The sequence below is a fragment of the Pantherophis guttatus genome, chromosome 1, assembly GCF_059756535.1.
Source record: "Pantherophis guttatus breed Tessera chromosome 1, ASM5975653v1, whole genome shotgun sequence".
In the NCBI taxonomy this organism is placed as follows: Eukaryota; Metazoa; Chordata; class Lepidosauria; order Squamata; family Colubridae; genus Pantherophis; species Pantherophis guttatus.
In genome coordinates, this window is record NC_142063.1 from 319681861 (window position 1) to 319701186 (window position 19326).

At 39.4% G+C, this 19326-nt stretch overlaps 1 protein-coding gene across 9 annotated transcripts in view; it reads right to left on the reverse strand.

The window, feature by feature from the left end:
- The window catches only part of HMBOX1 (homeobox containing 1), a 131908-nt gene that overhangs the window by 63930 nt on the left and 48652 nt on the right, over window positions 1-19326 (reverse strand). For all 9 annotated transcript variants that reach the window (XM_034421289.3, XM_087883314.1, XM_034421294.3 and 6 more), the window contains one exon: window positions 639-723. In XM_034421289.3, coding sequence (XP_034277180.1) covers window positions 639-661 — 23 coding nt within the window. In that variant the 5' untranslated portion in view covers window positions 662-723. The remainder of the gene's footprint in view (window positions 1-638; window positions 724-19326) is intronic.

The following is a 19326-nucleotide window of genomic DNA, read 5'->3' on the forward strand; positions in this document are numbered from 1 at the left end:
AATGTAGGACATTCATAAAACAAGCATCTCCCAAAATTTCATATTGAAAAATTGTATAAATGTAACAACAAATATGAGTGAGCTACTACTCTCTAGGGCAGCCATGTCAAACTCGCAGCGTCATGGCGGCCGGCATCACGTGACATATCGGGACTTTTTCCCCTTCACTAAACCAGGCAGGGCCGGGACCAGCATGTGACGCATCCAGCTTGTGGGCCGCAAGTTTGACAACCCTGATCTAGGGAGTCTAGGCTATCTGGAAAACATTTCCTATAACCTTTAATTACTGACCCAGTGGCTGGGATACATCCATGTTGTAGGAATACTCTTTATAAAGTTAATGAAAATCACTGTCACACGACCACATTTCTGTAAGCCTGGGAAGAACTTTCATGAAGTAAAATATAAATCACACCATCAGCATGAAAGAGCGTGAAAAATAAAACCCATATTCCTCTTGTGGCTTCCTAGGTCAGCCTTCCCTAACCTGATGCCCTTTTATGTATTAGACTAGAACTTCGATTATCGCCAGCCAACAGGAAATCCTTAATTCAGCTGTAGTCTACAAACTTAACAGAATTACTGGCTCTCAAGCTTTTGGCCACAGGCAGAGAAAAATTAGTTGATGTTGTACTTACACCACTGGAAAGGTTCTCAGCATAATTTACATGGGGAGAGGAAGGTCAGAAAGCCTCTTGGAGGTCTTCAGTATTTGTTATCATTCTGAAACAAATAAGAAGAAGGACATTAAATTTTTACATAATTTCTTAGAAGTTATTGCACACATCTAAACAAACACCTCACAAACAAGCAATGGTTATTTCATTTTCTACCAAACTCCCAAAAAGTCAGAAGCTGTCTTAACATAGACAGGACTCTGATGGGTAGGAGGGTCTTTTTGAAATATTTTAGTGTCTCACAACGTAAATGCATCTGGACTTGATGGGTTGCAAAGCTATAATTATTGAATAAAACACAGAACTAAAATACCAGTCACTCAGAAAGATATATAGCTTTAGAATGACAAATCAACATTAAGCTGACAACATGACTTGAGATGCATGAAACTATATCATTTTAAATTTGTTTTGCATCACTTAGAGAAACCAGACATATCTCACTTCAAAACTGTTAATGCTTTATTTGACTATGTACTATTTTGGGAATCCACAGGTACTGATCTCTGAAAGATCCAGAGAAATCTACAAGAGTGATTAAATAAGGCAGTAATAACATATCACAAGCATAGAATGGGAAGATTGAGCATATCAAGTCTAGAGGGGAAAAATAATGATGGTACATTTTAACAATTATCCAGTATTTGCAGAAAAATGGCAAAAAAGAGGGAGACTGTTTCAGATCACCTAAGAAGTTAATAAGAAATGTGAATAAGATTTGTAATAAACATTCTGCAAAGATATCTAAATTTAAAGGGACATTAAGAGGACACAATAGCTTTCTACCTTGACTTTGACTAGACTGGAATAATTTTTTCAAGGGACCATTACAAGAGGAGTAGTTCATGGCTGGAATTTATTTTTATTTCTAGAGCAACATTATGGATCTCACATATGCCAATAACTTTAACATGATTATGCTTAATAGTTTGTTTTGCTTTAAAAAAAGAATTCACAAACATCAGAAAAAGCCCCTCACCTTGATCAAGCCATAGAATTGACAAACATCTCTGCTAGATCAGGCCAAAGGCCAACTAGTTCAGTGTTGATGATGTTATCCATTCAGTCGTGTCCAACACTTGGCAATTCTATGGGTTAGGTCAGTGATGGCTAACGTTTTTGCCTTGGCGTGCCAAAAGCAGGTGGAGTGGATTGTGTGTGGGTGTGCCCACACCCATAATTCAATGCGCCCTGCCCCCCACGCATGCATGCGTGACTCCCCCGCTCTCCCCCTGCTTTTGGCACGTAATGGCACAGTGGGCCTGGTAGGCCCATTTTTTGCCCTCCCCAGGCTCGAGAGGCTTTCCTAGGAGTCTGTGGAGGGCGAAAATGGCCTCCCCCCCACCGAGGCCCTCTGGAGGTCCGGAAACAGCCCGTTTCCCGACTTCCGGTGGGCCCAGAAGACCTGAAAATCAGCTGGCCAGCGCGCAAATGCATGCTGGACTGAGGTAGGGCAACGCTCGCATGCTCACAGATATGGCTCTGTGTGCCACCCATGCCACCTGTTCGCCATCACGGGGTTGGTCTTTCCACATCTTCCGATCTTGCATTGCTTCTTTGAGTTTTTCTATGTTCTGGCTAGTTATCACCTTTGATACGTTCACCACCGTGTTATTTGGTCTCCTGGTTTCCTATTACTGCTAACTCTTCCCAATATAACTGCTTTCTCCAGTGAATTCCCCCACATGATATAGCCAAAATAACTTGAGATTCAGTTTTGTGATTTTTCACAAAAAAAATCATGTTATGTTATGTGCCTCAGTACATGCTCGTTGGCATCTAGTTCAGTATTCTGTGCCAACTAGTGGTCCTTGAGATACATTTGGAAAGTTTAAAAACCTGGATTAGAAGGGCATGCATTTCTACAGAAAGAAAAGTTGTGGTACTAATAACACACATTGTTGGTAACCTGTTAATTTAGGAAACTGGAAGATGTGCATCCTTTCAAGAATCCGAAATGACCATCTTGACCAGATTCAAAAGCCACATTTGTAAGGGCTATTTCCTACATTATCTGCCATATTTACCATGTAAATTCCCTTGTGGAGTAGCTGAGCTTGCTGCATATCATGCAATGATTGCAAACATTCGAATAAGTGAAGAAGCAGTTGCAAACTCAGGTTTAAAAACAGTACAGCACCTTTAAAACGTGAAAATCAAATCTCAGTTGGAGAAAACATATAAGACCTAAGAATGTAGACAGGGCCCTCTTTCGTGCGAGCAGTCCAAAGACAAAAAACAGAGTCCAAACATTCATAGTGACTTCCAAACTTAGTGGTCAATTGAAGAGTCACTTTTTCACTATATCATTTGTTTTGAAAAGAATCCAGTAGCTGAATACAGGCAGTATGATTTTTGGATATCTCTACCTATCATAGCATTTCAAAACCATAAGGCCTCAACCCTTCAGTCTGACAAACAAAATCTAAGTTTGTCTTCCTAGCATTAACCAGGCAGAACAGCAAGTATCATTAATCTGTATGACTAATGCAGAGGTTAAACCTGACAAACCTTTGTCCTGTCTGCATTATTCATTAATGAAATTAACTTGTTAAGGGGGGTGGGGAGAGAGAGGAGGAAAGGGAAAAACAGAGACTGAAAGAGGAAGTGAGCCTTCCTTCCCTCTCTGGTGCATAAATAGTATGCAAAAGAGTGGAGGAGAAAAGAGGGAGGAATTCCGTATTAGTATGAAAATTGTGGCAGCAACTGTAGGGTGGAATGAACAATCCAATCCTCAGCTTAAAAGCTGCTCTAAAAGGCAGCTCAAATTTACAATGGATGAGCCTTCATGGCAATCTGTTTTTCCGATATTAAAAATCTCATTTTCTCAATGCCAAGGACAAGTGGAAGCGTGAGGCACTGGAGTATCAACTCGGCATTTGTCTCATTTGACATTAAATCATTCTCATTTTCAACTTGCATTTTCTAATATCTCCTTGGGAGCCACTTCAGTTTTGTTCATTTTTCTTTGACTGCAATTAAGATATTGGAGTACCGTGTCTCCACCTTTGCCTCTACCTTCTACACTTCCTCTCAGAATGCTTTTTTTCTTTTTCTTTTTTGCTTTAACCAATTTCTGGGCAGTTAGAAGACCAACAAGTGTAGTCTTCTCACTAAGATTCACCGCCCAGAAAAATTAATTCACCTTAAACCATAATGGAGGAATGTAGTATGAATGGAAGAATCAGCTCATATTCATTAAGATTCAAAAGACAGTTTCATGACGAAGACACCAAAAGCGATTTCTTATTCTAAAGAAGTTACAGTACTTCCATCTTTTATCATAGCCAGACTGTGGCCCTGAAATCATTTATCAGATATTAATACATATCCTTCAGCTCAGGATCCCAAATTTCAAATGATGAGCTTTTGGGGAATGAGAGTCTGTCCTCTAAATTTTTGCAATAGCATTACATACTCAAACTGTTATTGTATAACAATACAATATATAAATAGGCAGAACATCCTCTCACCAAAGATTTCACACAGCAATCATCCTACTTTTTTTTCCTACTATTTTAGTTCCATTTTCATGAGTATGCCAATTACTGTGTTTCCCCAAAAATAAGACCCTGCCTTATATTTTTTTGAACCCCGAAATAAGCGGTTGGCCTTATTTTCAGGCAGGTCTTATTATTTTGGGGTGCATGGAGCAAGACGGGGTTCCTCTTGCCATCTTACCTGATTTCCAGCTCTGTCTCCCTAAGCCTATCCAGAGGAAATGGCGGGGACCGGCTGCGCGTGCTTTTAAATACACTGCTCAAAAAAATAAAGGGAACACAAGCAGAAGACATCCGAGATCTGAATGAATGAAATAGCCTTATTAAATACTTTGTTCTTTACATACAGTAGTTTTGTGTTCCTTTTAGTTGTTTGAACAGTGTATAAACTACTGTATGTAAAGAACAAAATATTTAATAAGGCTATTTCATTCATTCAGATCTCGGATGTCTTCTGCTTGTGTTCCCTTTATTTTTTTGAGCAGTATATTTTTGGAGAGGGCTTATTTTCAGGGTGTGTCTTATTTTCAGGGGGCCTTATTTTAGCGCACGGGCTCAAAAGCCCGATTGGGCTTATTATCCGGGGAGGTCTTATTTTTGGGGAAACAGGGTAATTCAAAGACAAATATTACAAATGCCCACATTTATTAAGGACACAGTATGGGTTTTAAAAAATAAAAGAATACAAGTTTCTAGTCCTTCATCTACACAGAAGAATTTGGAAATGACTGAGAGAGACCAAACAGCATTTCCAGAGCAGAAGGAAGGAATCAACAGGATCCAGAGCACTTGGTGCAGAATTATGTTTTAAAAAAGAAAAGCAAATTGTTTATATTTCATCTACTATATTAGTAACAGTCATAATTTTAAATTTATATTTTCATGGGCAAACACTTTTGGCTCTTAACTACCAAAGGGTCTAAAGACAAAGATGAAAACCAAACATAAGCATGCTAGTTCTACGTGCAAACCCCTTCTTCGATTTCTTTTTTAAATTTTTAAAACTTTAAAGGAAAGCTCCAGTTCCCAACTACCAGCCTCATTTTTTTCTAGAAAGCATTTGGGCCAAACGGTATAACTAGGAAAGCAAAACAAAATGGCAGGGCAGTTGGAACTGCTATCCATTGCCTTCAGCAAACATTGTTATTGTTTATTAATCAGGGGGATTGGTTGAAAAGTCAAGAGAGCGGACAGGACGGAGGGATCAAAAGTTCTGTCCACGATATGCACATTGAAAATGGGTGGAGCTTCAATGGCACCATTGGGCTGCCAACTTGACTTTTTGACCACACCCAATGAACACCGCTGTTATTACTATAATAATAGTAACCACATAAAACAGAAGCTGGAAAAAGACAAAATTAATATTTTGGTCTCTGTAGTGTTCTCTGGAGAGAACACTTGGGAGATGTTACTCTTTGCTGTTTGTGTGTGTAGGAGCTGAGCTAAGTGGGCTTTTTGAGTTGATGTTGGCTTGGGTTTTTAAAAATTAAATTAAAAATTAGTGGAATATTTAACTGCACACGGCAGTTTTCCTTCTGTGAAATATATCAAATTCATATTTTGGCCCAGAGGAGTCCATCTTCAACTGCTGCTTTCTTGCATAGGTTGCTTGTCTTTGTGACTGCAGCAGCCACTCAATGGTGCTTAGCAAAATCAGAACTTAATCTACTGAGATAAACACCCAGGGATTCTATACATTTAATTTCTCAAATTTCCTGCATTAGCTTTTCTATCCATATGACAACACTAGCTGCACCATAAAAAGACTACAATCTTGGTAGATACAGGATGACAAATGCTGCCCTATGCCACCTTAGACTACTGGATCATAGAGTTGAAGTACCATTACTTTTTCAACTTAGCTTCCCATAGTCTTTTATAACTAAAGATGCTGGGAATGTACTTAAGAGCTTCACCAGACAAAGCATGTGCTCTGGCATTGAACTGTGGCCCCTCCCAGGGCAAGAACTACCTTCCAAAGCAGTAGAGCAAAAGCTTCTAAGCCAAGGAAAAACAATCCCTTAAGTGGCTATTGATGCTTGCTCCGCAAGGCAGCAGGAAATCTAAGATACTAATAGGGCCTCTAAATGGCTATACTAAGTGCTGGAAGGTACTGATCCCCTTTGGCTTCCTCCTTCGGGTTCTCTGCTCAGTTTTGGACTTTGGCTTAGAAGACATATGCATGACTTTTCCCTCCTCTATTTAGATACAGCACTGGCACATTTTCAAGTGAGGTAACAAAATATCAAAAGCTTCATTGCCGCATGAGTTTTCCAATTCTTCTACTTGTTGATTACTACCTGTTAAGAACTGTTTGCCCCCCAACTGAGCCAAATGTTAACTGGTACCACCTCAAAAGTCAAAACCCAAATATTGTTAAGGAATAAGGCCCATCAGGCAATTAATAATCATCAATGATCACTGAAGTGCTTTGAGACGCCGAAGTGAAAGAAATGAACCGTTTATACCTCGACTCTGTTATGGATTCTTTAGGAAATTATTGGCCAATTTCTCTTTCTCTCCTTTTCTAGGGCAGCTGCCTTTACAATGACATGTATCAATCAACATGTATTAATAATTAATCAGTGGAACAACTTGCCTCCTGGAGTTATGGGTGCTCCATCACTGGAAGTTTTAAAAAATAGACTGGACAACCATTTCTCCAGGATGGTATAAGGCAGGGGTCACCAACCTTTCGGACCTCAGGGACTGCTAAATTCATAATTTTAAATCCCGTGGACCACTAATATGATCTGCCTAATGACTGGCTGGGTGAGCGTGGCTAGGTGGTCATGTGACTGGGTGTGTTGTGGCGCAACGGCCTGCGCGGATCGTGGCTGATCCCGACGAGGAGGAGGTTGGTGTGGGGTTGCGCCAGCAGCCTGAGCAGCCGGCGCTCGCGTCAAACAGCGAGGAGGCTGAAGAGGATATAGTGCCAGAGACAGAGACTCAGCCAGGGCCTTCAGAACCTTCAGAGGCTCCTTCAAGTGGAGAAAGCGAACGGGAGGAGCCTCTCCTCAATGCTCGAGCACGCAGGGCTGCCAAAAGGCAGGAGTGGCTACTCAGGAGGAGGAGGTCTCCTCAAGAGTAAGGTTTGAGGATAATTGGCCACTCCCTTAGCCTATTTAAGTCGCACGTAGTTAGTAATTTCTTGCTGGAAACAACATGTAATTATTACATAGCATATTGGAGAGTGAATGTCTTATCGTATCTTGTTTGCTGGGCTGGTTGCCAACCTTTGCCGGACTTTGTTTATTCTTGGTATATTATAACTTTGATAAGGACTGTTGGTGTGTGTCACAATCCTTGGGAATCCAGAGCTGGGGCAGAACAGGGTGTGGCCAACTCAATGTCACTCACATCGAGGGGTGTCTCACTGGCCTCTACTCACCTCTCCCTCCCAGCCACTCCTCGCCTCCCTGTCTGGGTTCCTTAGGGCCCCAACAGGAAGCAGTTGCTGGAGCTAAGCAGCCACCACAAGAAAGTGTTGGCAAAACAGCTGGCTCAGTTCAAATTGGATCTGACTGAGAAGGAGGCTCAGCAGAAGCACCTCACTGAGGACTAGAAGCATAGGCTTTCTAAGCAGAGGAAAGACCTGCGGGAGTGCAAGGCCAGGTACCGGCACCTGGAGACTCAGCGGGCTGAGATGGTCAGCCAGTTCCAGGCCATGGTGCAGTTCCACTGGAACAAGGTCCTCCATCTCTTTGCCACCAGCTGCATTTCCCTCCAGCCTCCAGCCCTCACCCAAAGCCCCGCACCAGGAGGCTGAAGCAGACCCCAAGTCGGAATTTCTGCCCCCTCTGCCCCGCACAAAAAGATCCCAAAGGGGAGACTCTCTGCAGTAACACAAGCATTCATTGCACGTATCCGGCCCAGGGGCTGTAGTTTGAGGACTCCTGATTTAGTGCAATATAAAAAATGCAAATAATTTATCTGCGGATCACCAAAATTTTCTCATGGACTACCAGTGGTCCACGGACTACCAATTGGTGACCGTTGGTATAAGGTGTCCTGCCTTGAGCAGAAGGTTGAACAACAATACCTCTGAGGTCCCTTCCAACATTTAGCAAACCTAAGCTAACATATACTAACTTACTATTAAATTCAAAAATCCCTCCCACTCTTTAACTCCCCTTTTAAAATTCTTCAATATTCAGTAACATCAAACATAAACATTTAATTATATATGCCTTTTAAAAGTTCTATAATCTCAAGTTAAACATTTTAAAATATCTTAATACTTCCTCATGTTCCAGTAAGACATTCTTCATGATCTAAATTTCCAGACTTTTGGAAAAAAAAAAACTATCCATTAAGTTTTAGGTTAACCACTTTAAAACTGCAATACATTTCAAAAAGCTATCCAACTTTAATTAAATCTTTTGTTTCAATAAAGCATTGTTCAAAGATAACCCTAAAAGTATTACATAGATTCCAAAACTTTCAAAAAGCTACCCCTTAAATTTTTGATTGACCCTTTTAATACCTCAGTAACTCTTAAAGAGCTATCCATTTTTAGTTAAACATTTTAATTAGATATCAATAGTCTTCCAAATATCCCTTCAAAAAGTTAACCTCACATTCTTCCTTTCTTTCTGTATTTTTTCCAGTCCTTCTTCTTCATTAACACTTTCTTCTTCAGTATTGCTCATCCCCCTGCTTTTATTTTCAAAAATTTTTGAAATTGGATTAGTAGTTGATATATCTCAGAAATTCGTTCTCCTTTCAAAATTATTTCTTTCACTTTGGAGCCCCCATCTCTGCTCCTCCTGCTTGTATAATCAGTCACTTCATTCTTTAAGTATTGACTCTGTCTGTAAAGCCAAAAATTGTCAAAATATTTTTCAATCTGCAGTGATAAATCACCTTGATACTTTCCAGTTAATTGTGTGGAAGCCTCCACCAAAACCTCTGTTTTCAGTGTGCTAAACTCCATCATAATCCTGTCAGCCTCTTCTTTGTCCTCCAAAATCACGTTAGCCAGCTTGATTTCTTCCTCTTTTCCAGCCAGCAAATCATTGTAATACTCCAATTTACAATCTTGAATAATCCTTTTAGCTGAATCCAGTATATCAGAAATAAAATCATTTAAAAGTTCTTGGAAAACCTTTACAGTCAGAACTTGTGAATTTGCTGACTCATATCCTCTTTTCTTAATGGCAGCCATATTTCAGTTTTAACTTTATATTTATTCAGCTATCGGATCAGTAAGTCCAATTATTTTCCACACACTTTAACAAAAGGTCCATACCATAGTCTTTTCCATTCCACTTCCACTTTAAATCTTTTTCTTTTTCTTCTCTATATAATCCAATACCTTTAACAATGTTGCAGGCGTTAACAACATTTTCTTCAGCGCCATTTTCCCCCCTTTTTGAATGGAGTTAAAGCTTTTATACTTGCATGTTCTGCTCTCCTGATTCTGCTCTGCCAGCATCCAGATTTAAAGTGTCTTTAAATCTCAAGGAAGAAATCTTTAAATCTTTAATCTTTTGTTGCTGGTGTGGTCGCAATGCCCCGTTCTGCCTGCCCGGTCCGCAGATACATCCCGGATCCAGAGCACTGAAGGGCTTCCAGGGAACTCTCACCCTGCAACCCCCCAGGCTTAAAAAAAAAAGAAAGCCTGGGGATCTAGGGGAGCTCTACCCAAACCCTTCTGCTCTTCTCTCCCCCTTTTCCCCTGGGGGAGAGTTTTGAGCCGCTAGACAGCTGTTTTTCGCTGTTCTAGCGGCTAACGAAATCTCGGGGCTGGAGCTCCAAAAGGAGCTGCCATCGGTGTTCGCGGCGCCACAGGAAGTTTGTTAGTTTGTAGTTTTTTGACAAGAGTCTGCATTCCTGCATTAGCCTGCTGGCCATCTGCCAAGACCTTTGGAACATTGCCTGGTAACTATTGGACTGATATACGCTTTGGAAGAGAACTATTTATTAAAGGGCCAGCTTTAGTCTCTCTAGCCTGCGTTTTTTACTGCCAGGCTATTTGAGCCTCTGCAAGGCCACTCGTGGGAGGCGACAGAACACCCATGTAACTCATGCAAAATCCATATCCACATCAGATTTGAACAATGTTTAATTTTTTAAAAATACATGTTGGATGCTTACCTCCTGAAAATATTACCAATTCCTGGAATACATATGAGGTTATTGGAAAGATGGGTATTGTTGTAGGAAAAATACCTACAACCATTCTTATCTCCCCAATCAGATACATTCCAGATATATTAGATCACAGTTCCTAGATAAAATGGACATGGGCAAAGCCAGCTGAGAATTAAGGTAATTATAACCAAACTCAACTGGAATTCTTTCTTTTATTTTTAAATACTTGATTAACAAAATCAGGACAGACCTTATGGTAGAGATTCTCAATCATCCAGGTCATGGTTGTCCCAAAGGTGCTTTTTCAGGAGGCAATTGGACTTTCTTGTTTTTTCTTTTGAAGACGTTTCATTTCTCATCCAAGAAGCTTCTTCAGCTCTGATAGAATAGTGGGAAATGGAAGGATGTCTGCAAGGAATATAAACCCTTCCATTCCCCACTATCCTGTCAAAGCTGAAGAAGCTTCTTGGATGAGAAGCGAAATGTCTTCAAAAGAAAAAACAAGGAAGTCCAGCTGCCTCCTGAAAAAGCACCTTTGGGACACTTATGGTTGAAGGTACCAACATCTAACAACTTAGAGCCCAGGCTTCAACCCTGATTCACTTTTAGGCAGAGCAAGTTAATCATGATCCAGCTTAGAAAGCATTTTGGATGGGGCCTTCTAATAACAGTACTGCTTTGTTATCCATTTGCTGTCCAATGCAGGGTTTACCAGAGCTGACTCTAGAAAGTCACCTACCACTTTAATTCTCCTGCAGTGCTTCATAGCAATATTAAATCAAGTCCTTTGGAGCTTGGTGGGAAAATCAATAGGGCAGGCACCATAAATCCAAATCAAGTGGGCAGACCAAAAAGGAGGAACAGCAGAAATTGTGGGTTTTGCTGGGATGCCTGACAGCTGCATAAAGATACTAGATGCTGCACTGTTTGTAAAGTAGCAAGTTCTTAGTTGCTGAGACCAGGGAAGAAAATGTGTGTACAGGTAATCCTCACTTAGCAATTGCTTAAAGGTAACTGTTTGAAGTAATAGCAGTTTTTAAAAAAACTAACAGCTGACCAATAATTGAATTTATGACCTTTGCAGCATCTCCTTCTTATTTAGCCCATATCAAGATGTCCTCAAAGAGAAAGAACCAAAGCCAAAGAAAGTAGCAAGAAGCAAAGGAAAAAGGTAGGCATAATCAAGACCGCATGATTTTATCTTAGTGACTATTTTGCTTAACGACTAATTTGCTGGTTCCAACTGGCAGTTGCTAAACGAGGACTATCTGTACTCATATTTACAAACAGTCCAATCTACAGTACAAAGGTTAACCTATCTTATGTGTTTACACGAAAATCTTTTAGTTGAAATTTAATTAAAATGTGGCAAGTCCAGCAGCAGAAATGAAAATTGCTTTGGGAGTCAGCTCTGGTCTGTGAGCTATCATTTAACAACTCCTAATGCAGGCTATATAAGGGTCACCCAACATATATCACTGTCCCCTAAAAACAGCACACAGACCTATTATGAAAAGAACCGGATGCAAAAAAAAAAAACAAACCAGTTAAGGCACAGACAATTCCTTCCTAACCTTACATAACTGGGTCCTTTATCCTAACAAAAATTTAACATTGGATTATTTTGGAAGGGACTTGCAGAACGCATTTCAACAGGGGCAGGCTAATAAAAGCACAAATATGGCAGTACTTCGAAATGCATAATTTAACAAGAGGACAGCCTGCTTGGGTTCATAAAAAGCGAAGGTCATGGCTGACAAATCTGCTTGAAATCTGGTTTTATTATACAACCAAATAGTTAGATTAGACGAGAATGAAATGGCAGACATACATTATCCGGGTCTTTGGAAAAAAAGCATTCGTTTTGATACCTTGTTGATTTACAAAGTCATAAAAAAAAAACCCCATCATGGAGTTGGGGGTGGATGGGTGGGTGGATAGGAATAAATGGATTAAATGACACTGGCCAAGGGGGAAGGAGGTGATGTCAGGGAACGGAAACAGTTTGGAATGTGAAGGGAGGAGGAAAAAGGTCAGCTTGCCATTTTGTTTACCTTGTTGCATTATAAAGGACTCCAAAGAGAATAAAAATATCTGTTTGCTGTTGGCTGTACAAAGGCAGCTAAGGCTTGGGACTTCATATCAGGTACAGGAAGGAAACTGTGTAAAGGAAAGACGGTTGTAAACATAGAAACAATGTTGGTTTCCTGTAAACCAGGAAGGGCCTGAATGTAGAATTAAAAAACTCCGTGTAGTGAATATAAGCGGATAAACCTAGATGGATTAACTACCATGTCCACAACTGGCTGGAAAGTAATGTACCAACAGCAAGCGACTTGACTGGAAGAGACAGATTGGAAAGCTGGCTTTGTGGCTGAAGACACAGCAGTGCTTCTTCAAAGAGGAGTTGGTTACTTCTCTTCCTAGAATTGCTGCCCCCCCCCCCCGAAAATTCACCATTAGGCTTTAAAGTGAGTCCCACTGTTCTGTTAAAGAAAGAACAGCAGAGTTTATTACTGATCAGTTGCTGACTGGGGGGGAAAAAAAGAGTTGCTTCCATGCCTGGCCTAAAAAGAAGGGATGGGGTCTAAGAAAAGACTGAGGACCTGAGAACCACAAAATGTCCACACATTGATGGTTCTCAGTGTCTGATCAAAAAGAGGCTCAGTGGCAAGGGTAGATTCTAAAATTTTTTACTACCGGTTCTGTGGGCGTGGCTTGATGGTCATGTGACAATTATTTAGGATTGAGCAGAGGTACTGGTCTACCAGGCTTTTAACTGCTTGCAGAGCTGTACCGATCTACCCATTTATTTTTGCAGGCACTGATCTACTCATGTATTTTTGCAGGCACTGCTCTACCCATTTATTTTTGCAGGCACCGATCTACTCATGTATTTTTGCAGGCACTGGTCTACCCATTTATTTTTGCAGGCACCGATCTACTCATGTATTTTTGCAGGCACTGGTCTACCCATTTATTTTTGCAGGCACCGGTCTACTCATTTGTTTTCTTTTAACACTGATCAGCTGTAGGCGGCCCTTTGAAGCACCACGGCAAGAGTTTAAACAGTTTTTTCCCCTCTAGCCATCAGCTGGGACTCAGGAGGCAGCAATAGATTGGGGATGGGGTGGGGGGGGTGGGCGGAGGGGGTGGGGGGGGCAGGGGGGCAGAACCGTTCGGTGAGGTCATATCGTCACCACTACTGGCTCGGCGGAACCGGGAGGAACCCACCACTGCTCAATGGTGAAGCCAAAAATCTTGAAGACATTGGTTGAAATCCTCCTCTGACATGAACTTTAATGCACTTCCCAACACACACACACACACATACTTCCAATAGAAAAATGTAGCCTGACGTGAGAACACTGCACTATTTCCCATCCAGTAACTGGTTCACACATTTTATTCTCAAAGCTAAGCTTCATTTTTTTCAGATTAAGTAACAAACAGCTGAATCACTCTTGAACGTCTCTTTTCAAATTATGAATATTGCACATGCAGCCTTGGTATACTAAAACAGGTTATGGTTTTCTGATAATTACTTTGGGTTGCCAATACCTATATTTTATTTAGTTTTATTTCAGAGCAGCAAGCCAAACTCTTTGTTGCAGTAGTCTCTACTAATATATTGGTTTGTTTTACCAATGGTATTAAAAGACTGCTTGCAGACAGCACTTTTTCACAGTAACTCAGACGGTGCCAAAATTCTGGCTTATTGTTAAATGCCAATACAGCCAATAAAGTCAATGAAAAAAAATGTGAAAAAGTCTGTCTTCATCACTTCCCTTTTCATAGGTCAGGAAATATTTACAGATTTACAGAATTGTTGAGAGGACAAAAAACAGGGTCATTATAATTAGAATGTTCATATCAAGTAATCTTCACCACTGTATTCAGCATAAAAGGATCAAGAATAATCAATTGTACTAAATGCATATGCTCTTAACTGCCTGGTTAATATTAATAGCTTAATTGCTACTAGCCAGAATAAAAAGTTGCAATCCTATTTAAAGAATAAAATAATGCAGCTAGCTTTCTTTAAGCAACCTCTGGCTTATTGACATGGCAATTTTATAGATGGTTGCAACAAAGTCAATGGGTACAAGTTGTGAACAACAGTGGACAGGTAGCCTGAAATTCTATTGCCCTATTTCTTGTTTATACTAAAAGGGGCATTATATGAATCGGCGAAATTGAGTTCTTTATAAACTGGCAGTACACTAAGGCATGGAACCTCTCTTAATAATTGATTCCAGTGTTGAAATGTTTTACTATATTCATTTTTTTCTTACAACAATTCCCTGATAATCTTTCGGCTTGTCCCAGTTTGTCAAAGTGCTTTTCAAAATATGACCACCAGAAGTTGTCACAATATACAAGGTGGGGAAAACTTTGGAGAAATGTCTACAGTAGCTTTTTGTTTTAAAACGCTTCCTTGGATGAGTTACAATTATTTGTATGTAGAACGTATTCAGATTCTTATATATGCTTTATGTCCTTAGCCCCTTTCTAAAACTTTAGTGGAGATGGACATCCATATGGACAGTCTTCCCTATCAGAAGCCCTCCAGATGTTAACTTCAAAGAATATGTCCATAATGGATTATGAGACCTGAAATCCAATATACTAAGCAGATACAAGACTAGAAAACTCAATGTTAATAGGGGCAGTATGAACATTGTTATTGAATGCATACACTTGGGCCTAGTAAACAGAGGTTTTGCCAAGTGCCAGTAGAGGTGACTGCAGAAAGAAAAGAGATATCTCCCACACAATAAAAGTTGACATCCATTCTCATGAGCAAATCAAAGCATAAACATGGTAAAGCATTTTTAAAATAAGCTGTGAAAAGTGCATTCTGAGAAAAAAATCACTAGAGTTCAATCTTGGAAAATAGTTAATTAGTTAATGAAATACCTCACTTTTCACCTTAAAAAAAATCAATATTTTAAAACTGTTTACAGTATAACCAGATTAGCAAACTGGAAACCGAGCTTTCTCAAGAGCTTTTTTTTTTTTTTTTTTACAAAGCCACTTTAGACTTCTACACAGGGTAACATGTTTTTATCAAAATGGACTTGTGCAGGTAGTCCTTGAATTATGACCACAATTGAGCCCAAAATTTCTGTTGTTAAGTGAGTTTTGTCCCCTTTTACAACCTTTCCTGCCTCAGTTGTTAAGTGAATCACTCCAGTTGATAAATCAGTAACCCGGTTGTTAAGTGAATCTGGTTTCCCAATTGTCTTCACTTATCAGAAGGTCGCAAAAGGGGATCACATGACCCTGGGACATAGCAATGGTTATAAATATGAACTAGAGGCCAAGCATCTGAATTTTGATCACATGACCATGGGGATGCTGGAAAGGTCGTAACTGTGAAAAACAGTCTTGTCACTTTTTTCAGTGCCGTTGTAACTTTGAACAGTCACTAAATGAACTGTTGTAAGTTGAGGACTATCCAGTAGTTTGCCTTCCTGTGAAATAAGGTCATTTAAAAGTCCTTTACTTTAAATAGTGTAATTAGATTACTTTATTTATTTATATTCCGTCTTTATTATTACTTTTATAAGTAACTCAAGGTGGCAAACATACCTAATATTTCTAATATACCATGCATTAAAGATATAGTATATTGCATTACAAAATGATATAACAAGTTTTCTATGTTGTTTGCTTTCTTCACATTGGTATCAAGCACACTGTTTTGCATGTTTTAGTATATTACATTTCCATTTAAAAAGGGTATTTTTAGTTCATGTCGGCCTCTTTTGTGCGCTTGCAGGAATCAACAAGGCATCCCATTGGTACAGGGAAAAAAGCCAGCAAGTAAGAGAAAAGACTAATCCCAGGACAAACAGAAGCCATTTCTGCTGCTAAATGTATAGGCCCCCAAAGACGTAGCAGTAAATGAGCTATTCTTAATTTGCATGTTAATAAGTCTACCATAAATTTATGCTAGTAGGAATTTGTGCTAAAAATAACTTCAAAATTCTGGACATGTTGAAAGCAGCACTAAGTCTCCTGAAATAACAATAATCTTTTCACATTACATCACTCATGTCACGCCATTTTGTTGAAACAAATGCAGTTTTAAGAAATGTATCTTAAATCATTTTCTTCGCCTGTGATAAAAGTGCACAGCTGAGTTAATCTTCCTGTCCTACTAGACACAAATATATATATATATATATTTTTGGCAAATATCATGCATCTTCTCTACGCAGCCCGATCAACAATGCTCCCATTCTAAGCTGCCGTATAGCCCACTGCCATTCTGCAAAGTCCTGCAAATCACTGATTTTCAAGCACTTTAATTATTCTGAATTCATATATATAGTATATATCATGCCCCTTTGTTGCCATTTGAGCAACAGGGAGTTTCCCTTCCCCCCCTTTTTTAAAAAAAAACAGTTTTTATTTGTCCCTTGGCTATGAATATCTGGTTATGTTGGTTATATCTGGTTGTTTTGGAACAGCAATGATGTACTGATTTTTGTTAATACTTTACCAGTCAATTGGTCATTTTAAAAACTGTCTGATGAATATGGAAAAAGAATTGTAATAGGTAATTTCTTCACTATGTTTCATGCATTTCTTCAAAACATAATTAAGGTGATTGCCTTCCTTTTTCAACAGTTGCAAGTGGTAATATTTAATATTCAATTTAGCTCACGTTAAAGGCTGCTAACTTTTAATTTTAGTTGGGTTTTTTTTTCATTAACTTTCCCCATGATAGTCACAGTTTAATTGTCTTCTTGCTTTGCTGTAAGAAAAAAAAAAGAAATGGGAAATGGGAAAGAATAAAAAGACTATGTACAGAAGGCAGATATTTCTTCAGAATGTAAACTGATGATCCTAGATGTAGGATCTAAAATAATCCTCCTTACCTGAGTGTGAAAGGCAAAAATGATAGGAGCTACAGACATTCCTCATTGAATGAGTGCCTCGTACAGCAGTAGTAGGTTCCACTTACCTTTGTTAGCGGTTCGGAACTGGGAGCGTGCGCATGGCACTTCTGCGCATGTGCAGAGTGTCCATTATGACGTCCGGGTGGGTGGGCGGAGCCTCCTACCCCCGCCACTACCGGTTCGCCCGAACTGGGGCAAACCAGTAGAAATCCACCACTGTCAAACAGTGATCATTCGCAGGTATGACGCTGATGACAGTAACTTATTATTTTTATTTATCTTTTAATGTTTACTGGCTTTTAATGTTCATAAGCCGCCCAGTCATAAATTAAAATAAATAAAACCTTGTGACCAATCCTCACAATTATTACCCTGACAAATTTGTGGGCTCCTTGGTACTCTCTGAACTTGATTGTTTACCAAACTAGGTAACATCATCAGTGCTTCCTCCTGGTCTACCAGTTTGTTCAATTGAGATCTGAGAACATTTCTCATAACAAGTTAGCTCCACTGCATATTGCTGAACATATCTGAATAAATGTGTACAGGGCTACAATACAGATTTATAATTTAACACCTAAATACCTAATCAGAATGCTTTAAAAGCTTACCCATAATAGAAGCAACAGATTTTTGCATGGGAACAGGCACTTTGGCTACAATTGTAGCATTACCATTAAAAAAATTAAAAGTAGTAGCTATAGTACTTAAACTTATATACCACTTCACAGTGCTTTACAGCCCTCTCTAAGCAGTTTTCAGAAACAGCATTTGCCCCCAACAATCTGGGTCCTCGTTTTACTGACTTTGGAAGGATGGAAGTCTGAGTCAACCTTGAGCCAGTGATACTCGAACTGCCGAACTGCCAGCAGTTGGCAGCCAGAAGAATTAGCCTGCAATACTGCATTCTAACCACTGCGTCACCACAGCTCATTATTTATTTATATTCCAGCTGTATTATTTTTACAAATAATTCAAGGCAGTGAACACATCTAATCCTCCTTGCTCCTTCTATTTTCCCCACAACAACAACAACCCTGTGAGATGGGTTGGGCTGAGAGAGAGTAATTAAGGTTACCCAGATGACTTTCAACAGATTGATATATTAATATTGTTGTGTCCTTGATTAGCAACAACTTTACTCCTCTGAAGAATTTGATGGATCTTTTGAGAAATGACTGTGAATAAAAAGCTATTTACATACTTAGCTAGGGAATATTAAAATTGTTTTATTTATTGAAATATGTGAGCTATATTAAAATAAAACTTTGAAGATGATTAAGTGCATATTAAATTTATCTGCCTACCTGCATCATTTTGTAGGTTTAGTTCTGCAATGAGGAGTAAATTTATAATTAAAAGGATTTTGGGGAGAAAAAGGAATTGTTGTCAACTAGCTTACTACTAGCAATTTAGTAAAATGTATTTTCCATAAAAGCTCCATGTATTCTTAACAAGTAAGCAATCAACATTATTGCCGAGATGCTTTGGGAGAAAACATTATTTTTCCATTATTCCAATGGGAATGTATTCAAACTGAAAAGACAAAGGCACTGGCAGTATTTTGGAGAGACCCAATATTTACCTATTCCATATGAGTCATTTCTCAATTAAAGGAAGTAGGACTAACATGCATTCTAACAAGAAAATGTAAATTATGTAAGCAACTAATATACTGATATGAGTATTCAAAAGGAATACCTTGGGAACTAATGAGCAGGGGAGAAAAGATAAAAATATCCAGCTTAGTTGCCTGTCTGAAAATGCAGCAATCTGTTTTTCCATGCATTTAAATCATGGCATGTAATTTTTCTCAACCATGCTTATATCCTCCATATGAAGCCATTGAGTGGAGTCATCTGTCGCTATGTGATGAGGTACCATCAGATACCCAGCTGCGTATCTCTGCCCCTGGCAAATTACACAGTGCTGTTGATGTCAGTGTTTGGGGGTTGTGGGAGTTTGAATAGACAACCACAGGCTTTTTACTCAATCCTGACAAGACTGAGTGGCTTTGCGTTGGGGGGCCTTCAAGATCCAGAAATTTACCACTGGGGTAAAGCAATCTGGAGGTCCATTTGGACTCATAATTGATGTACCAGCTACAGCTGGTACAAAAAGCAGCAGTGTGAGCAGTTA